The 19840-nt window shown below is 36.6% G+C and overlaps 1 protein-coding gene across 3 annotated transcripts in view; it reads left to right on the top strand.

The window, feature by feature from the left end:
* Positions 1-19840, top strand: part of CHD6 (chromodomain helicase DNA binding protein 6) — a 144096-nt gene that overhangs the window by 72357 nt on the left and 51899 nt on the right. For all 3 annotated transcript variants that reach the window (XR_005553654.1, XM_039319138.1, XM_039319137.1), the window contains exons 5-10: positions 3031-3548; positions 10463-10610; positions 14955-15104; positions 16867-16932; positions 18348-18406; positions 18905-19022. Coding sequence is in view for 2 of the 3 variants with exons in the window: in XM_039319138.1 (XP_039175072.1) it covers positions 3031-3548; positions 10463-10610; positions 14955-15104; positions 16867-16932; positions 18348-18406; positions 18905-19022 (1059 nt within the window). In the remaining variant the exon portion in view is untranslated. The remainder of the gene's footprint in view (positions 1-3030; positions 3549-10462; positions 10611-14954; positions 15105-16866; positions 16933-18347; positions 18407-18904; positions 19023-19840) is intronic.

Genomic DNA, 19840 nt, shown 5'->3' with positions numbered 1-19840 from the left:
TAAGATCTTCTTTACTCTCTTGATGTGTTCACTTCTAATCTTCTACTTGGCTTCAGTGTGCTTGATTTGTCAGCTTGAAAGATACCCAGGTATTGTAATGATTATCTGCATCCAGATGTTGATGTTATTTCCATAAAGCATCTTGATTCCTTCAGTTTTCACTATTTTTCCCTGTTTGATGGTGAGCATTTGTCCAGTCCGAACTCCAATTGCAATATCTTGGCTGTATATATGGACCGTGTTGAGCAGTGATTCTATTACAGTAGTGTTTTTTCATACAGCTTCAGATCGTCCATGTAAAGGAAGATGGAAGGTGTTTTTGATGTTTGATAGCCATGGCCTGAATTATTCAGTATTGTTGACAGAGAAAACAGTGCAATGACAAACAGTAGCAAGATTCCTCTCTTGATATTAGCCTCTCCCAGTCTATTACCGTTGATGAGGACTGTGTCATTGATCTTTTCACAGAGCTTCTGATGTTTCTACTGACTCCTATTATATCTAGGCACTTGATTATTCAATCATATGGGGGAGAGTTGAATGCTTTCTTTTAATCAATCCATGCTACAGTCAAGTTGGTCTTCCTTCTCTTGCAGTTTTCCAGAATCATCTTGTCAATTAGCTGTTGATCTTATGTTCAGTTTATTTACCACCTATCTCACGGTTCAAGGCAACTCTGTAACACAGTACGCTTCAAGAAAAAGAAATGGAAAAACAAGAGAATTCAGAAAGTTTTCATTGGTACTTGAAAATACAAGAAAATAATAACAAGATATCAACTCTAAACCTCACTTCTTATGATATAATTGTGTAATAATTGTTATGGGAGTGGATTTATTTATTTGTTAATGCTGAGCCAAGAGGAAGCCCAGAATTTAATTAAAAAAGCAAAGTGTGTGTATATGTGTGTGTGTATGTAATATATGTACGCATATATGTGTATATGCTATATATACCTACATATATTACACAAACACACACACATATACATACATACATACATATATACATACACACATACAGTATGTGCTTGTTACACACTGCATTTCCTATTAGTATGGTCATGAGAAGCTCAGCAGTTAAAGACACTGAGCTTATCAGCTGGAAAGCTGACAGCCCAGATCTGAGACCTGAGTGCCCTGAAATGGGTGAGCTACCATTACTTGCCCCAGCTCCTGCCATTCTAGCAGTTGGAAAGCATGCAAATGCAAGTAGATAACTAGATGTGAAGGTGATAGCATTCTATGCACCTCGGCGTATAGTCGTGCTGACCTCATGACCATGGAAATGTCTTTGGACAATTCTGGCTCACTTGGCTATGAAACAGAGATGAGCACTGCCTCCTATAGAGGTAATCCTTGACATACAACAGTTCTTTTAGTGACTGTTCAAATTTACAATGGCACTGAAGAAAGTAACATGACTGTTTTTCACACTTAGGACTGTTGCAGCATCCCCATAGTCACATGATTTACAGTACATTCGGATACTTGAAAACTGACTCACATTTATGATGACTGCAGCGTCCCAGAGTCATGTGATCTCCTTTTGCAATCTTCTGACTTGCAAAGTCAGTAGGGAAACCAGATTCACTTAACAACCAAGTTACTAATTTAAAAACTGCAGTGATTCACTTAATAAATGTGGCGAGAAAATTTGTAAAATGGGGCAAAACTCACTTAACAAATTTTTCACTTAGCAACATAAATTTTGGGCTGAATTGTAGTTGTAACTTGAGGACTACCTGTAGTTGGAAATGACTGAACAGGGGAAACCTTTACCTTTAATATTGCTAAATGCATTCAAGAGCAACATTACTTATTTTTGACTTTGCCCTGATTTAGAAATCCATTTGCGACGCAGCAAAGGCAGGAACCCCGCTCAATAAGCTTGTCAGCTTGTCCGAGAACAGCATGAGGCCACTCTCTTTTTTACACACACACACACACACACACACACACACACACACACACACACGGGGGGGGGGAGGGAAGGGAAGTGCAGTGCAAGTGCCTCTCTCTATCTATCTGTTTCTCTGCAAATGGCGAAGGAGACTGAGAGCCGCAGGAGAAGGCTCAAAGAGCCACAAATGGCTCCGGAGCCGCGGATTGCCGACCCATGGGTTAAACTACAGAGTACTGCATTTTAAGGTATTGATAGTGGATGAGCCGTGTCTTTTACCATAATACCAAATTTATATTTTAATTTTGCTTAATACTTCTTATACGTACCAATACTGAGTGGATTTTTGAAGTTCTTGCTAATATTGAAGCAGGGTGGAGGATGGAAATAGGTTAACAACAGATATGCAGAGATAGTCCTTGTTTAGCATTGCCTATTTAGTGATTGCTTGCAGTTACGACAGTGATGAAAAAGTAATTACATGAGAAATCCTCGCATTTACAACCTTTGCAGGTTTATAAAGCAAAGGAAAGCTGAAGTAAAATTATAAGACCAGTAGCAGTTTCACTTAGTGACTACAGTACTTCGTTTTATTGCTGAATTGCCAGTTCCAATTGTGGTTGCTAAACTAAAATTGTTTATGGGCATAACTTGTAATCTTTCACTAAATTCTAGATGTTATTCCTCTTTATTGTAAATGGGCAAGAAGCTACATCATATATAATATCTTTCAGTGTTTAATTAGAATCCCGAATAGGGCAGTTTATAAACTTTTTGATATGCAGGTAACCCTGATTCTTTTTCAGGAGGATCTGGCATACATGTTTATTAGTTTCTGCTGTGAAGCAGTTAAAGCTGTTGAGAAATGGATCTTATTCTCATACATCCTCATCTCACACAAATTTTAAGATTAGACAAAGTAATGAGCTAAGTAGTCTAACATCTGGATATATACTCCAGAGTTAAGGTAGAGTACTGACTGAAGTTTACTGTTACCCTATTCCAAATAATATTTGTGAAACAGTTTTTTGAAAAATAATGTATTTTCTTTACTTCATTATATGCTGCTAAATAATTCTATTTAAAATGATATTTCTTTTTCTTCTTTTTTAATATATATATATATAGCTGCCAAATTTTAAAGTGTTGAGTCATTCCCCAATGTCTGATGCCTCCATCACTTTTGAATGCAAGCCACAGTCCCCTTTTGATGGAAGTCCAGATCAGGAAGATTTGAGTGACTTGGTGACGATCTCTGACTTGGCCAGTGTGAGCCTGGCCCATAAGGACCATCAAAATGTGCTATCTGTGGAGGTACCCAGTGAGATTGTGCAGAATATGATAACCTGCCATAATGGGATGCAGGACGATGGGGGTGGGGGTACTGGAGTAAAAAAGAAACGAAAGAAAAAAGAGCTGGGGCAGCAAGAGATGGGCAATGAGAGAGAAGTCAAACCAAAGAGGAAAAGAGAACCTAAGGAACCAAAAGATCCCCAAAAGCCCAAGGAGCCCAAAAAGCCCAAGGAGCCCAAGCAGGAAGGGGCTAAGAAACCGAGGAAGCCTCGGGAGCCTAAAGTCCCAAAGGAGTCCAAAGAGAAGAAGAACATCTTAGAGACTTCCTCCAAAGCCAAGCCCAAGAAATCCAGGTTGGTATGGCTCTGGATGCTTTTATGTGTCTAATTGCTCATTTAGCTGCTTGCCTGGCAGTAGTTTTCTTCTAGTGGACTTTGAATATGATGAGACTTTACTGGTATAGCTGAGTTTATCCTAGAAGAGCATTAGTGCAACATCCTTGAATTAAGCTTGTCAAGGAAATTATCTTGGTGCATTTTTCTGTTCCTTTGGAAGAGTTTCCAAAATTCCAGTGCCTGGGGAAATTCTTCCAGAGGATAATTGAATAGAGAAACTCTTCCACTGTACATACATCTACACATATAAATAAGGAACCTTTTGAAATACAGTAGATAGGAGTGATAATGCAAAGTTACAAGGCTATTTCATGCATTTTCATGTTATATTACTATACTGCTAGAAAATATGTTTGCAGTGCATGTTGCAGGATCTGACTATTAGAAGCATATTTATACTTTTCACAAAATTCATAGATACTATCACAATTAATTGTTATTAATTTGGAATCATATAACTGATTAAAGCTCCTTTCATGTTTTTCTCTGTGTGAGGGAAATTAAATGGAATTTTAACGGAATTATAGTACCTGTTTTCCATTTCATTTTCTCTGTTGCTCATTGTAGTTAATCACAGTGCTATGGAAATTGTTTGTTGATGATCAGCTGGGGAAAAAAATCTAATTGGCTTTGCCCATGGATGTCCATGGGGGGGCAAGGGATACAATCATGTGCGTGGTGATGTTAACATGCAAATGCCATGGTTTAATTGTACGAGATCGCAATGCACAAGTACATAAAAATACCATATGCATGATGATATATTCCATGATTAGCATCATCATGGATATCTGTGGCTGTACCTTAAACTGTAAGATTGCCCATGCATAGCATGTTTTACTAGAGAGCAGGTCCTAGCCTCTGTACATATGAAAGAGATCTAATTCTATTTTGGTTGACTTGGCGGTAATATCTTGTGTTGAATGTCACATACAAGGGTTTGAACAGAATAAATAAATAAAATTCTATTTGTGATCAGTAACTGGATTCACTAAAGCTTGCTTTTCTGTGAGATTCTTTTGCATAATGACTTGAAAGTCTAAGTGGGACATGAATATTAGCCTATTTGTCCAACATTATTCCCTTATCAAATTTGGTAAAAACTGAATAAGACAGATTGTTGCCCTACAGTTACTTGATGACAGAAGCAGAGATAAAACCCAGTTTCCCAATGTTGCTGTGAAGCAATTCCTTTTAAAATGTTTCATAAACTTCCAAAATGATATGAACCTCCTTTATGTTTTTAGTGGTATTAAGCCATGATGGAGAAAAGTTTACGCCTTCGTGTTACATTTCTGGATATGTAAACTGGTTGTTTATTTATGAAGGAGTTGCTGATTTTGAGAGAAATTCAGATAACTCATAGTTTTATATTTCAAACCTTTGCTGCTTGGTCTTCCTTTTATTGACTGTAGATATTGGCAGTGCTGATAACTTGTTTCACTTATGTTGTTTGTATGATTAAAATTAAAATATGCTTGATTTGACAAGGATTACTAATTTGCATTATGTAAAATTTTAAGCCTCATAAGCATGTGTACAGGTATTTCTTGTAACAGTATTAGTGGGTATCACTTAAATGCAAAAAATGTTATCTTCTGTTCTGCAGTAGCCAGAAGCTGATAATAGTTACTTTTATAGGACAGTTTTTATAGAAATTCAGCAGGTTTTATATAAAAGAAAAATCATGAGAGTGGAATTGAAAGAGGTTTGATAGCACACAGTGTAGGTTTAAGTATGAAACTAAAGCATAGCAGCTGTGTAACATTCCTGAATATCAAAAGAGTTTTCATGACTCTCATCTTGAACTACATTCAGCCCAACTCAATTGGAGAAGCCAACTAGATTAGTTGGGTCAGGAAATATTAGGCTGAACTTATAAGGCTCTACATACGTCTGTGTGCTAAACCAATTGATACTGGCATCAATCTGGAGAAATTTAACTGAGCAGCAATTCAAACTAAAGGACAGTATTTTAAAATCTTGCGTAAGGAGCAGAACTAAATAAAAGTAAATGGTTCTGGAAGAAGCAAAATATTGGAATTTGTTTGGATCTTTATTACAGCATTTTCTTCACGGAGCTCTCCAGATTGCTGTATCAGTGGCCTTTCCTTGCTATGAGGCCCTCTTGTCTTCTTACTAAGATCAGAACAGCACCACATTATAAATACCATCTGAAGTTTATGGAAAACAAAGAGAATTTGGTTACTCTTGAAGAGGCTGTGTGAAAGAAATATGCTCAGCCACATATATTTATAATGGTTTCTCTTCTAGACATATGAAAAGATAATAAGAATGTTAAAAAAATCTTATTGTACTAGATAATTAAATGCTTGTCAATGAGCCTTAAGATTGCTGCAAACTGCCCTTCTGATGTCTGTGGCCAATTTGCTGGTAACAAACTGATCACTGTTGCTATTTCAGGATTGAGGAACCTGGATTCATGTCCATTCCTTCACAAAATGTGTTCAAAAGTATATAGTTGAGGATTGTTCCTTCCAAAATGTCAGAGTAAAGTATATGCAAATAGAGCCATTGCTGCAAACTCTATAACCATCTGGTAATTGTGGCATAATCTCCTCTAAATCATTTCTAATCATAGTGAGCTTCAACATTTATGAATGGAATGGTTGCTAATTGTAACTACAGCACCAATGTCTGGGGACTTATTTCCAAACTGAAAGCACCAGCAGCACTGCACTTCCACAGCTTCTAATGCAATTAGAAGGATGTCGTCAGTTCACACCTGCCCTAGAAAGTTACATTGTGAAAGTTATTCTTTACGTATTTGCAACAAATAGCAATGTTCTATAAAATTGCAGCATAAAGATCTGATGTGAAAATAATATCAAAACAGATAAATTGCCTTTTATGAAACAAGTTGCAAAACATTACCTCAGATTAAAATGCAGGATATTAAAGATCAATTTTCTGTAATACTTGTGAGTTTTTTATTGTTGATTTCTTCATCATTTGGTGCTAATTCTTCTGTTTCATGTTTGATATAAATGCTGGTATCAGATAACTGAAACCAAACAAATGTAAATCTGCCTACTATCTAACTGTGCTTTGCAGATATTAATGCACTAGCACAGGGGTGTCAAACTGCCGGCCCGCAGGCCGGACACGTCATCCAGAAGCTGCGCCCACCCCATTGCTGGCAATGACAAAACCATCCCAATACGTTGCGTGATGTCACGAGTTTGACATGTTTGCACTAGCACAATCATCATAGTTAAGCAAAATTGGATTCTTATTTTGTTCCATTTGATATGAAAGTGGACTATGTTTTGAGTGATGTTGAAGAAGATACACATTCAAAACTAGACATTCATCTGAGAAGCACTGTAGAAAACTGAACTGACATGATTATATACTTAGGTTGTATGTACAGAAGATCCCTTTTCTTTAATACATGTTTTATGAATGAAATACTGCAAGTACAGAAGTTTATGTACTTGCAGTTGATCTCTGATCAGGAGGAGATAAAAGTTTCACCAGCTGAAGATAACATTAAGCTTGGAAGAGAAATTGATTTGACTAACATGAAGACTGAGTACAAAGAAGGGAATATTGTCACTTACAAGATAATTACTGGAAAACTGATTGTTCAAACCATAGAGGATGAAAGGATGAAATGCCTAATGGTTGAGGCACTTGGTATAGATCCACATTGAACACTGTGAATGTTCTCTGGAACGAAAAATAGTCTTGGATGGTGACATAAAATATTGAAGATACTTTTTCAAAAAGCAACTGGATTTTGTTTTTTTGGTTGAAGAACTAAAGGAGCTTCTTGGATAAGAAGCGAAACATCTTCAAGCAAGAAACAAAAAAACAAAAAACAAAATCCAGTTGCCTTTTGAAAAAGCACCTTTGGGACAACCGTGACTGAAAATCTTCATATACATAAAATATTGAAGCTTTTTACAATTAGAGAGGATTCCTTGCATTTCCATTTTCTGAAGATTTCATTTACACATTATGCTTCCAATCTGTAAATGTATTGCATATATGCAGAGCTTATTTGTAAATGTGTAAGTATTTACCTCAGAGAATCAGTATTGTCTCAGATTTCTCACAGCAGCTAATATGGAGCTGCTACTGTATATGAAGCCACTACAAGGCATTCCTTTTTAACTTGTACATCCATGTAAATTCTAACCAAATCAGCCAATTTTCATACCACTGATGAGTTTTTAGGTTCCACAGCACTCGGCCTGACATTCTGAGAAAAACAACAAGGGGTTCATTTAGTGTGGCTACAAAATAGTAGACTGTTGGCAGCAGTTTGTGAGTAACCTCTTCCCAGACCATCATCCATTGTATTCAGAGTATGTGAAAACTAATACTTTTCCCAGTTTTTTTCCAAAGAACATCAAATATGACAACAAAGAGAAATAGAACAAATATGCTATGGGTATGGAGTATTTAGATAATTTCAATTTGATTTAGCTACCTTTTTACAATATGCACAACTGCTAGACATATTTCTCAGAAACAAAATAGAAAAATACTCCATAGTTAAACGCCTTGTTTCCCCCCCCCATTGGAATTTTTATACATCTTGAGGGAAATATTATAACTAACTTTTACTTCCATTTATGACAATGGATAATGGAATCTCATCTTAACATCAGATAATTTGTAATCCAATTAGCATAGCTCTTGTTCAATCCTAATTCTCTTTAAAGAATACCCAAGTGAGTTAAATTATATTCATAATTTCCCAGTCATCTTTCCCCAAACCCTGTTTGTTTGTTTGTTTAAATTATCCCATTTTCTATTGTACAGTTAACTTTACAGCATGTATTCTTTACTGAGTAGTTTATTTCTGCATGGAATTTAAGGAAATTTATGATTTTGGTCACTGCTAGTTTTTCTGTCCAATGTTTTTTCCCCCAAATAGTTGGGTAAAAACTAAAAGTATCTTCCCTAATACCAGTTCAAAAGAAAATGTTTATTTTCACCTCTGGTTATTTGTTGAGTTTAGTTATTTTCTATTCATATTTACTTGCTATATTTGTATTCTGCTTTTCATTCAGAAACTCAAGGAGGAGCTAGTATGGGGTATGGGTCTTAATCAGATAATTATATGAGGATGTAGGCAAAGATTCCTCTAGAAATGGTCATATATGAAAGTAAAATGGTATGATACTGTATGTATGAAATATCCATGAATTTGGTTTATGAATTAGCTAGGATTTTTTAAGTGGTTTGCTTAATAAGCCATAGTGATTTAGTTACACATATTGCAGCTAGGCCATAATGGATAGGCTTCTACTTGATGCTAAGCTAAAGAACAAACAACTATATTATGGCTTAATATTATGTGTGAAGTAGGCCTTTGCTTAAATAGCATGATCTAGTTATCAGTTGAAAGAACAACAATTGAGAAGTAACATTATGGCATATATCTTTTAGAGTATTCAAAACATTTTTATTTAGAATTGAAACTGCACAAAATGGTTTACTTAATCTCAAGTAGCTTTTTGTTGGATGCTTGGTATTCTCTGAGCTTGGTTGTTTATTTGAAGATGTTTCATTACCCAACTAGGTAGCACCATCAGTGCTATAAAGGGGTGACATTTGCTTTTTGTTAGGATTATAGGAAGTTAAATAAAATATTGACTAGAGTTCATTTTGGGTAAAAGATGAATTTAGCTATGACATTACAGGTAGTCCTCGAGTTATGAATGTAATGGAGCCTGCCAATTACATTCGTAACCCGAGAATTCATAAGAGTGAATGGTGTAACTTGAACGCAATCACTCCCTGCTTTTGCCCATGCATTCACTAATCAAATGTGTGGGTCATTAAGGCACACGAGGTGTCTCAGGGTGGGGAAGGCAATGAGGGGCCTAGTGTGGCATGAGACCACTGTGTTCAGCCACCAAAGGCTTCTCCCACCCACTGAGAGACCTCCTGCTCCTCTTTCCACCCCTTGGGGTCCAAAGCTGCTTGGGCTTTTCCTCTCTACCCCGTCACCAACTGCTGATTTACTTTTGGTGCCACATTTGAGAGCCCCGCATTTCCCATGCTTGCCTGTGCGGCCTTGAGTCCTGGAGCCCTTGTCAGACCTTCCAACCTCGCAAATCAGAAGAAGAAAAAAATTCCCAATTATATTTTACATGATTACGTTAATAATATGATAGTCATGGCCATTATTTTTAGTTTACCTGGTTACTTATAAGTGAAAATTTTCCAATTAAATGGAAGAAGGGGACAATGTAAGTAAAGAAACTTGCATACGAATGCAATATTTTAAGAGGGCCTGTATTTTGCTTAGATTAAAAACCAATTGCTGTAGACTGATCAGTTTTGGTTGTGAACTTGTACATGTCATATTTTTATATGTGTTCTGTTTGCAGAGGCTCAGAAATAATAGTTGTGTGAAATAATTTCCTCAAAAGAATATTGGGTGGAAATCAATGTGAGCAGCCCAAAGTGCTTTTAAGTACTTTTTTTCAGACTAAAATTGCCTTTATTTGAATATGTATTGCTCAGTGTTGGAGAGAACAATCCCTCTGCCTTTAAAATGGTGTTTGGGTAAGTCAGGGTTGTCAAACTGCCGGGCCTGCGGACCGGATGCATCATAGCAAAACCGTGCTCACCCCATTGCCAGCAATGGCAAAAAAAGTCGCAGTATGTCACACCCTGGGGTAAGCAGAAAAGAGTGCAGTAGAAAAAGAACCCTCATAAAGACATTGCTTCTCCATAGTATTTGAATTTGGCTATTGACTGCAAAAGGCATGATACTTTCGGAAAAACCAGAACAAAAAGATTGTCATGGTAATTTTTGGATAAATGACAGATACTGAGTTCAATGATACTTGCTGTGATACTATAATGCTATTCATTTGTACCTGCAGTATGGAGCAAGGACCAACTCCTGTTGAAAAGAAGAAGAAAGGAAAAAGGAAAAATGACACGTCACTTGATAATTTAGAATTGGATCAAGGCCTACTTTCATTGTCTGGACAAAACCTTGATGAATCTGTTGAATCAGTTGACAGTCAGGTATACTTGAATCTTGAATCTTTATGGACATGAAACAATCTAGTGTTGCTACAGTTTTCTCATGAGTACAACCAGTTTATGTTTCGCTAGTTCCTATTATTCTTTGGTTCTGCTTGTTAGGGTCCCACAAAGATGCACCTGTACATTAGCTTGTTCACAGAACTGAAAGTATGGAAAGTCATCAAATTGTAGTCATTCAAATAAGGACTTTTTAAAACAAAAATGTAAGATTCTTTCTAGACACAGTTTAGTGCAGTGGTTAAAGTATCAGGCTAGACACGGGGAGACTGAGAGTTCTGCTACACCTTAGGCACAAAGCTAGCTGACCTTGGGCCAGTCACTCACTCTCAGTCCTAGGAAGAAGGCAATGGCTAACGACTTCTGAAACAATGCCAAGAAAACTGCAAAGACTTGTCCAGGCACTCAGCAGGAGTAAAAAACTGACTTAAATCAGATTGTGTGTGGTCTCTGTCTCTGTCTCTCTCTCTCTCCCTCCTCCCTCCCTCCTATAAATAATTGATATACTTATGCAGAATGGTTTTGCTAACCTAGAAATGAAAAACTGCATACTTTTAAAAATTATAATAGCTCACTGCTCACAATGTGAATAATCTAAGTATCATAGGGATAAACTCCTGTTCTTAGTGTTTCATCCTACTGGGAGGATGAAGTTTTCAGATAATTTCCCTTTTCATCTAGGAAAGAAAAAAGCTAGAAGTTTGTGACTTATACATATGTACATATATACGTGCCCATTATTCTATAACCTGTTGGAATATACAATGTTACATAGGGTACAAGAAAAAGGTAAGAAATTTTAAGCCAAAAAATTAAAGCTGTAAAAAAGAACTAATTTATACCACACACTGTCTATGGAAATTCTAAGTCATCCAGGTCATGGTTGTCCCAAAGGTGCTTTTTCAAGAGGCAACTGAATTTTGTTTTTCTTTGAAGATGTTTTGCTTCTCATCCAGGAAGCTTCTTCAACTCGGACTAGATAAAGGGGGATGGAAGGATTTGTCGCTATGTCAAAATTGAACAGACTTCTCTCAGTAGAAGGGGAGGGATATGACATCATCTATCCCCAGTCTATAACAGAGTCCTTTCAGCAGTTCCAAGAAGGCTCCACACACATTTGCACCACTCAGGTGACCGTGAGGACACAGACAAACCCCCAAGTGGCCTCAATGTCTCTAAAAAAATGCAAATGATCAGCTGTCTACAAGGAATATAAATCCTTCCGTTCCCCACCATTCAGTCAGAACTGAAGACTCTTCTTGGATGAGAAGCGAAACATCTTCAAAGAAAAACAAGAAAATCCAGTTGCTGCTTGAAAAAGCACCTTTAGGATATACCACACACTATATATCCCTGCTTTTTTCCAACTTTTCAGACCATTCTCGCTTCCATCACATTCCTACACTAATTTACACATTAGCAATAGCAATAGTACTTAGACTTATGTACTGCTTCACAGTGCTTTAGAGCCCTCTCTAAGTGATTTACAGAGTCAGCATATTGCCCCCAACAATCTGTGTTCTCATTTTACCAACTTCAGAAAATGGAAGGCTGAGTCAATCTTGAGCCAGTGAGAATTGAACTATTGTCAGTCGGCCAAATCAGCCTGTAATACTGCATTCTAACCACTGCACCACCACGGCTCTAATTGCCTTTAGTTGCCTGAAATTTTTACCACAGGTTGGTGAGGATCTCATCAACATAATTCAACCAAAACTTTCTTGGCATGTTCTCTTTCCTCTCTAACTGTTAAATTTTCCACCCTATACTTGTTTTGCAATTCTGTCTTCATTCCTTCTCTATATGGTGTTACGTGTAACTTTCCATATTTTCCCTCTTAAGCAGAACTATGACTTGAACTAACTACAAGATGAGCGGCATATAAATTTTAATAAATAATAATAACTATCTTAATTCTTGATAAATAATTTTCGGCTTGTTGCATTATTCAGCTTTGCAGCACATCATTCAGTTTAATGTGTGCACATTTTCATGTTCCCAATCAACTGATCTCTGTTGCCACAAGTATTCCATAAATTCACAAAACAACCACTTTTCATAAAAGTGTGTTCACCATATGCTCACTGTATTATCCTGACTTGCAGTCATGTGAATGGGCCTTTACAGATAAAGCATAACAAAGACATCCCTTCACATTGCTTTAGTTCACCTATCACTTTAAGATACATTGAAGTTGCTTTGGCTTAGCATCACATATGAACCTAGCCCAAAGTAGTTAATAATTCTAATATTTTATTTGACTTAGGCCATTGACTCAGATGCAGAGCATTTCAGTTTGCATATCCATTTGTGATTTCTCAAGGGTTGAATCATGAAGTAAACAGACAAGGGGGAACTATTGGATTCACTGGTATTGATCAGAAAGAGCTGAAGTTAGGTAGGAGAGGCATTCCATGGGGAATTTTCTGAAACTGCTATATTAAAAGATCAGTTGATGTAAAGAGAACCATCTGAAAGTGATTTCTGAATTGAGCAGTGTGTTTACTTAAAGCAGTGGTTCTCAACCTGTGGGTCAGGGCCCCATTTGGGGTCGAACGACATTTCACGGGGGTTGCCAAACAACGCAGTCCACCATTTTTTCCCCCTTTTCCTTAGCTGTGCTACTCCCTTTTATTTTATTGGCTTTTGAAAGCCAATAGAATAGACTCTCTTGAATAGAGTCTAATTCCATTGGTTTTCAAAAGCCAATAGGAATTGCCAGGCTGTCTCTGCCCTGCTGAGCCCGCCAAAAGTCCCATTCTGCAAACGGTGCTGCACCAGTTGAGTAGTCCTCAACTTACGACCGGTTGAGTAGTCCTCAACTTATGACCGGTTGGGGGTTGCGGCATTAAAAAGGTTGAGAACCACTGACTTAAAGAATATATGCAGTATGCAGGAGCAGTGAGTGGCTCAAACATGACTCCAGGAAAGAAAAAGTGCCAAAAACAAACTTCTCTTTCAGAATTTAGATAAATTGGCAAGCAGTTTTTAGGATTGGCACTTTTCTATCTTTCTTTGCTATCCAGAACTGCCTAGGGGGTTGGCAAAGTATTGTAGGAGCAGGTGATGATGGAATAGAAATGTAATTTATTATGAAAAAGAAAGGATCTAGCAAAGTAGGAAGAGAGAAACAAACACACACACAGAGTGATTTTTTTTTAGTCCTGAAATTTGTATTCATTTCCTGCCTTATGTCTTAATTTGTCTATGGCTTGGCTTATGTTGGTATATTGTTTGGGGCTTTTCAACATGCATGAAATAGTAGTACAAAGCAGGATGGCTTCATTGGTTTGGCATCATATTTATTCTTGGGGTGGGATGTTCAAACTTTTGAAGTGAGAAGCTAAATCATATGTCTGTCTTACAGTATTTTGTTTAGTTCAGGCTCCTGGTGCCCTAATTTTTCACTAGCTGGCATGATATTGGCCAAATCTACAGGTGAAACTCGAAAAATTAGAATATCGTGCAAAAGTTCATTTATTTCAGTAATGCAACTTCAAAGGTGAAACTAATATATAAGATAGACTCATTACATGCAAAGCAAGATAGTTCAAGCTGTGATTTGTCATAATTGTGATGATTATGTATTTCAGCTCATGAAAACCCCAAATCCACAATCTCAGAAAATTAGAATATTACATGCAAACAATAAAACAAGGATTGTACATAGAACAATATCGGACCTCTGAAAAGTATAAGCATGCATATGTACTCAGTATTTGGTTTGGGCCCCTTTTGCAGCAATTACTGCCTCAGTGTGGCGTGGCATGGAAGCTATCAGCCCGTGGCACTGCTGAGGTTTTATGGAAGACCAGGATGCTTCAATAGCGGCCTTCAGCTTTTCTGCATTGTTCGGTCTCATGTCTCTCATCTTTCTCTTGGCAATGCCCCATAGATTCTCTATGGGATTCAAGTCAGGCGAGTTTGCTGGCCAATCAAACACAGGAACCCTTTGCGGGTGTTATGGCTTAATTAGCTGATTAGAGTGGGACACTTTGAGCCTAGAATATTGAACCTTTACATAATATCTAATTCTGAGATTGTAGATTTGGGGTTTTCATGTGCTGTAAGCCATAATCATCTCAATTATGACACATCACGGCTTGAACTATCTTGCTTTGCATGTAATGAGTCTATCTCATATATTAGTTTCACCTTTTAAGTTGCATTACTGAAATAAATGAACTTCTGCACGATATTCTAATTTTTCGAGTTTCACCTGTAAGCAATGTGTGTTTCTTTGTATAACCTGGACGTGCTGGATTTCAATTAAGCAGTATTGTATATATCTCATCTACCATGCTTGAGTCTGTGTTTGCTATGCAGAAGCGCCGTTCTGGACGCCAGGTGAAGCGTAGGAAGTACAATGAAGATTTGGATTTCAAGGTGGTTGATGATGATGGTGAAACAATAGCTGTGCTGGGTGCTGGCCGAGCTTCTGCACTTTCTGCATCTACCTTGGCTTGGCAAGCAGAGGTATGGCTGGGACAACTAGGAAACAAAACTTAATTCCATCTAGAAAATCCATTTGCCTGTGCACTCATGGCACAATAGACTTGCAAATTCATGTTTGCAGAAATTTGAAAAGCATTACATGTATCTTGAGTAAAATCAATGGTGTTTAAACTGAATTCTTGTAGAGTGCATTCATTTGTAACAAATTCTCAATTGAGGATATCACATGTGATGTACCAGAAAAATGCAGCATTAACCTTTATGTAATTTTAAATTATCTTAAATAAATGAATCATTTATCTGATTATTTTCTGTCATTTGGAATGTAATAATGTATATATACACAGAAGCAATTCTTATTTAATTTACTACCAAATAAGTATTTCCCAAATGAAATTCTAATCTGATTTTGATTTCTCAGTATTTCTTCCTTTTTAGAACATTTCTAAAGTAGTTTTTTTATGTAATCTCCCCATCACAAGACCTATCCCCAGCCTCTCATGATGACTTACATCTGACCCACAGATAATTTACACCCTCCAACGACCCTGACCGGAAGTAACCTCCCCATCACAAGATCCATCACAAGCTTCTCATTTGACATACCCACACCTGAAGCCCTTATAAATAGAAGAGCACTGACTCAGACATCCCCTAAACACTGCTGAAGATGTTACCTAGCCTGGTAGCGAAATGTTTGGAAACCAGCCCACAAGCTCGGAGAACTAACATTCACCCTCATAGTTCTTTATATTTAATTATAAGCAAAGATTGCTAATTGTGATAAGCTTCTATTATAATTAAACAGCATAAAGATTTCTTAACAGTCAGCTTGTTGTAGTGGTTAAGGCATCCCGCTGGGAACTGGGAGACTTAGGCACAAAGTAAACTGGGTAACTTTGGATCAGTCTTTCTCTTAGGAAGCAGGCAATGGCAAACCATTTCAAAATGTTGCCAATAAAACTGCAGGAACATGTCCAAGCACTTGCCATGACTCAGTACTGACTCAAGGACCCCCCCAACACCTTATTTATTTATTTATTAGACTTTTATCCTGCCTTTATTACTTTAGGTAACTCAAAAGGAGGTGAACATATGCAGTCTGTCCTCCTCCTATTTTTTCCACAAAAATAATCCTGTGAGGAGGGTTGGGATGGAAGAGATACAGAGAAATTGTGCAAGTAACAGAAATACATATGTAAACTAAATTCAGTTCTTAAGCTGATAGCTTGTTTTCAGTGATTGCCTTTAATAATCTTCAGGCAGTCTCACCCACTTTATCTGCCACTTTCTTTTTATATGAGAATATATAATAAGACCATTAGAATAGACAAGACTAGAACAGAATTGTACATTGCATATAAGTAGTCAGTATAGTTTACATTAATGACCATTACTTCAGCCTATGTTTAAAGTCAACAATGGTACCAAACAAGGTGACTTACAGTTGATTCTCAAAGTTGTGGCCATCACAATATCCTGATGGTGATATGATTATGATTTGGGCACTTGGCAACCAGCTCACAATTATGATGGTCACAATATTCTGCCGTCACATGACTGAACCTAACAATCATCCATCAAAGTCAGTGGGGAAGTTATCAAGAGGTTACAAATGGTAATCATGTGATTTCACATGACAAGGAGTACCCAATCTATTAATTCCAGAAGCTGTCTTGAAACATTGAGCTTCCAACTTTTAATGTTTATTGCTTTAAAACACTAAATGCCACGATCACATCTGGGCAGCTAAACTTCCTTCTTCATGTGTCCGGCTCCATAGGAACCTCCTGAGGACGATGCCAACATCATTGAGAAAATTCTTGCCTCCAGGATGGTGCAGAAAGAGGTGAGAGCCTCCCTTGTCCTCAGTTCCTTTATGAGCTATTATTGTATTGGAAGGAAGAATCTCATCAAGTGTGTCACATTGTAAAAATTGGTATTATAAGAAGATGCTGTAAATTATTTACTTTATTATAATTTATTTCCCACAAAAATATGATAGTGAATAGTAGGGCTATTATGTTTGGAGCTTAGCTTCTTCAAGCAGTGAATGATACTCTGGAGTTTGGAAGTCCTGTTAGAAGCAGGGGCAAGTCTTCAGTTTGAAGCTCAAGGCCGGGGATATTGTTCTCTATTTGCTTAAAGTGGGTGCTTAAATTCAGAATGCAACTGATGGCAAAATTGTGCCTCAAAAGTTGTCTTCCCTTGCCAATTCCAGTATGGAAGTGGATATTGAGATCTGAAACATATTCTCTACTGCCATGATTTATTCCCTAACATCACTTGCTCATGAAGCAATTATTTAGGGTGGGGTTTTTTTGAGAGAGAAATTCTATATCAGTTGGCTGTATTATATTAGTAAATAGAATGAAAACTGGATGAAAATAAGTTTGATGTAATAAAATTGGTGCCTGCATGGGTGTGAATGTATCACCAATTTTGACTGAAGTCTGGGTAGAATCAAACAGCACCTGATAAAAGCCATTTGAGAGATCTGCTGTCTTTTCCCACATGCCCACTTAAGTTTGTAACTAATGAAGCCACAATGAAATAGCTTCCACACTTTTCTGTCTTTTATTTTAATCTGTTTTGCTTTATGAAAGGGTCTAGAAGATCAGATGTTTGCCCATTATATAATAATCTTGAATGGGCCAATAATATTATTTCAGTATCGATTTAGAGCTTTTTCTCATGGTCAGTTCAGCTTTTTTTGTAACTAAGGTATGTAGTCGTCTCACTGCATAGGAAGCATATAGAAAAAAAATTGTTACAGAAACATCTCATATATTGCTTTGCTATTTCTTAATTCCTAAGAGATTTGAATGACATGGCTTAATACCAGTAAGGAATGGGATTATCATTTGCTTTCTCTATTGACATCTGCTTTTCTTGCCAAGTGGGTTTTAATATTATTCCAATCATACTTGAACATCATACCATAATCTTATATTTAGCTATACTGGATACTAATGAATGGAGATATATATATATATATATTGTTTTTATTATTTTAAAATGTTTTCAGTATTTTTAATTGTAATATATTTTTTGAATTGTAACTGCCCAGAATCATTGACTGAGATGGGCAGCTATAGAAATCGATTGAATGGATGGATGAATAAATAAATAAATAGAGAAACTGAGAAATAGATAAATAAAAATAGATAAATAAATAATAGATAATGGATGCTAAGCATTAATGGGTATTATATATCTATATAATTAACAAACAAACAAACAAACAAATAATTGTTGTTCCAGATTTATCCTGGAGGAGCAACTTATGAACAGGAAGAGTTCTATGTAAAGTACCGCAATTTGTACGTATAGCATGTGTTTGTCTTATCAATGTGCTACGTACTGTTCTGTTTTGGTTGTCCAAAACATATAAAGTAGCATCTATTTCTTCGTATTAGAAGTTGACTGATTTGTCAAATTTGATTTTGCTCAATTTCATATTTTTCGAACTTTAAATTCCTTTTAGCTGATTTCTGCAACACTTTTCCTAATATTTGAATTTTTGTATTTTTTTCCTTGATTTATATCTTGGGGAAGCATTAGTAATCTAGTACATTACATTTTTTATGCATACTTCTGACAGAATATGCTTATTTGGTTAAATTTTTCTTAACATTTAACATGATATTAGCTGTAAATTACACTGTAAATTACACTGTAAATTACACATATATTCTGTGATGCAATTACATATTTGAAGGAAATGAGATTTGGACAAGTTTGTATTAAAATGCCAATTATATGCATGTCTTCCTGGTTCCTTCTTAATAATCTACCTGATACTCTTTATTAATTCATAGTTCTTATTTGCACTGTAAATGGGCCACCATGGAGGAGCTAGAAAAAGATCCCCGGATCTCCCAGAAGATTAAACGCTTTCGCAATAAACAGGCCCAAATGAAGCATATTTTCACTGAGGTCAGTAGTGAATTTTCCTGGCTGATTTTATGTTCTTTCTCAAATATTTTTAAAACTCTCTTAACTGGGGCTATTTCTTTTTTGTGGACGCAATTAGCAATGTGTATGCATATAAGCAGCGCCATTGCTGTAAACTAAAGCAAAACTGTGATTAAAGAGCTGTTGCTAAGGAATGCAGTCATGTAATGTTGCACTTTATAACCAAATTACTTGGCTATGGCAGTGGTGTTCCTAATTGCCATTGTAACTTGAGGACTAGCTGTATTCACTCTGTTTGGATTTTATAAATTATTCTGAGTCCGTAGGACTTGGTGGATATAATACAGGTAGCCTTCATCTTACAACAGTTCATTTAGCGACCATTTGAAGTTACAACAGCAGTGAAAAAAGTGACTTATGACCATTTTTCACATGACCGTTGCAGCATCCTCATGGTCACGAGATCAAAATTCAGACACTTGGCAATTGACTCATCTTTATGACGGTTGCAGTGTCCCAGGGTCATGTGATCACCTTTTGCAACTTTCTGAGAAGTAAAATCAGTAGGAAAACCAGATTCACTTAACATCCATGTTATTAACTTAACAACTGCAACGATTCACTTAACAGCTGGGGCACGAAAAGTCATAAAATGGAGCAAAATTCATTTAACAAATGTTTTGCTTAACAACAGAAATTTTGGTCTCAATTGAGGTCGTAAGTCAAGGACTACCTGTAAATTTAAATTAATAGATGATACTGAAGATGGCCCATATGGATAAAAGTATAAAATCATTGTATCCCTGATAGGGGAGAACAGGAATAGAAAGTTTTGTAGG

This window comes from Crotalus tigris, unplaced genomic scaffold (genome assembly GCF_016545835.1).
Source record: "Crotalus tigris isolate CLP2741 ecotype Arizona unplaced genomic scaffold, ASM1654583v1 scf7180000022411.5474196:2289641, whole genome shotgun sequence".
Taxonomy (NCBI): Eukaryota; Metazoa; Chordata; class Lepidosauria; order Squamata; family Viperidae; genus Crotalus; species Crotalus tigris.
This window is presented reverse-complemented; position numbering and strand designations above follow the sequence as displayed.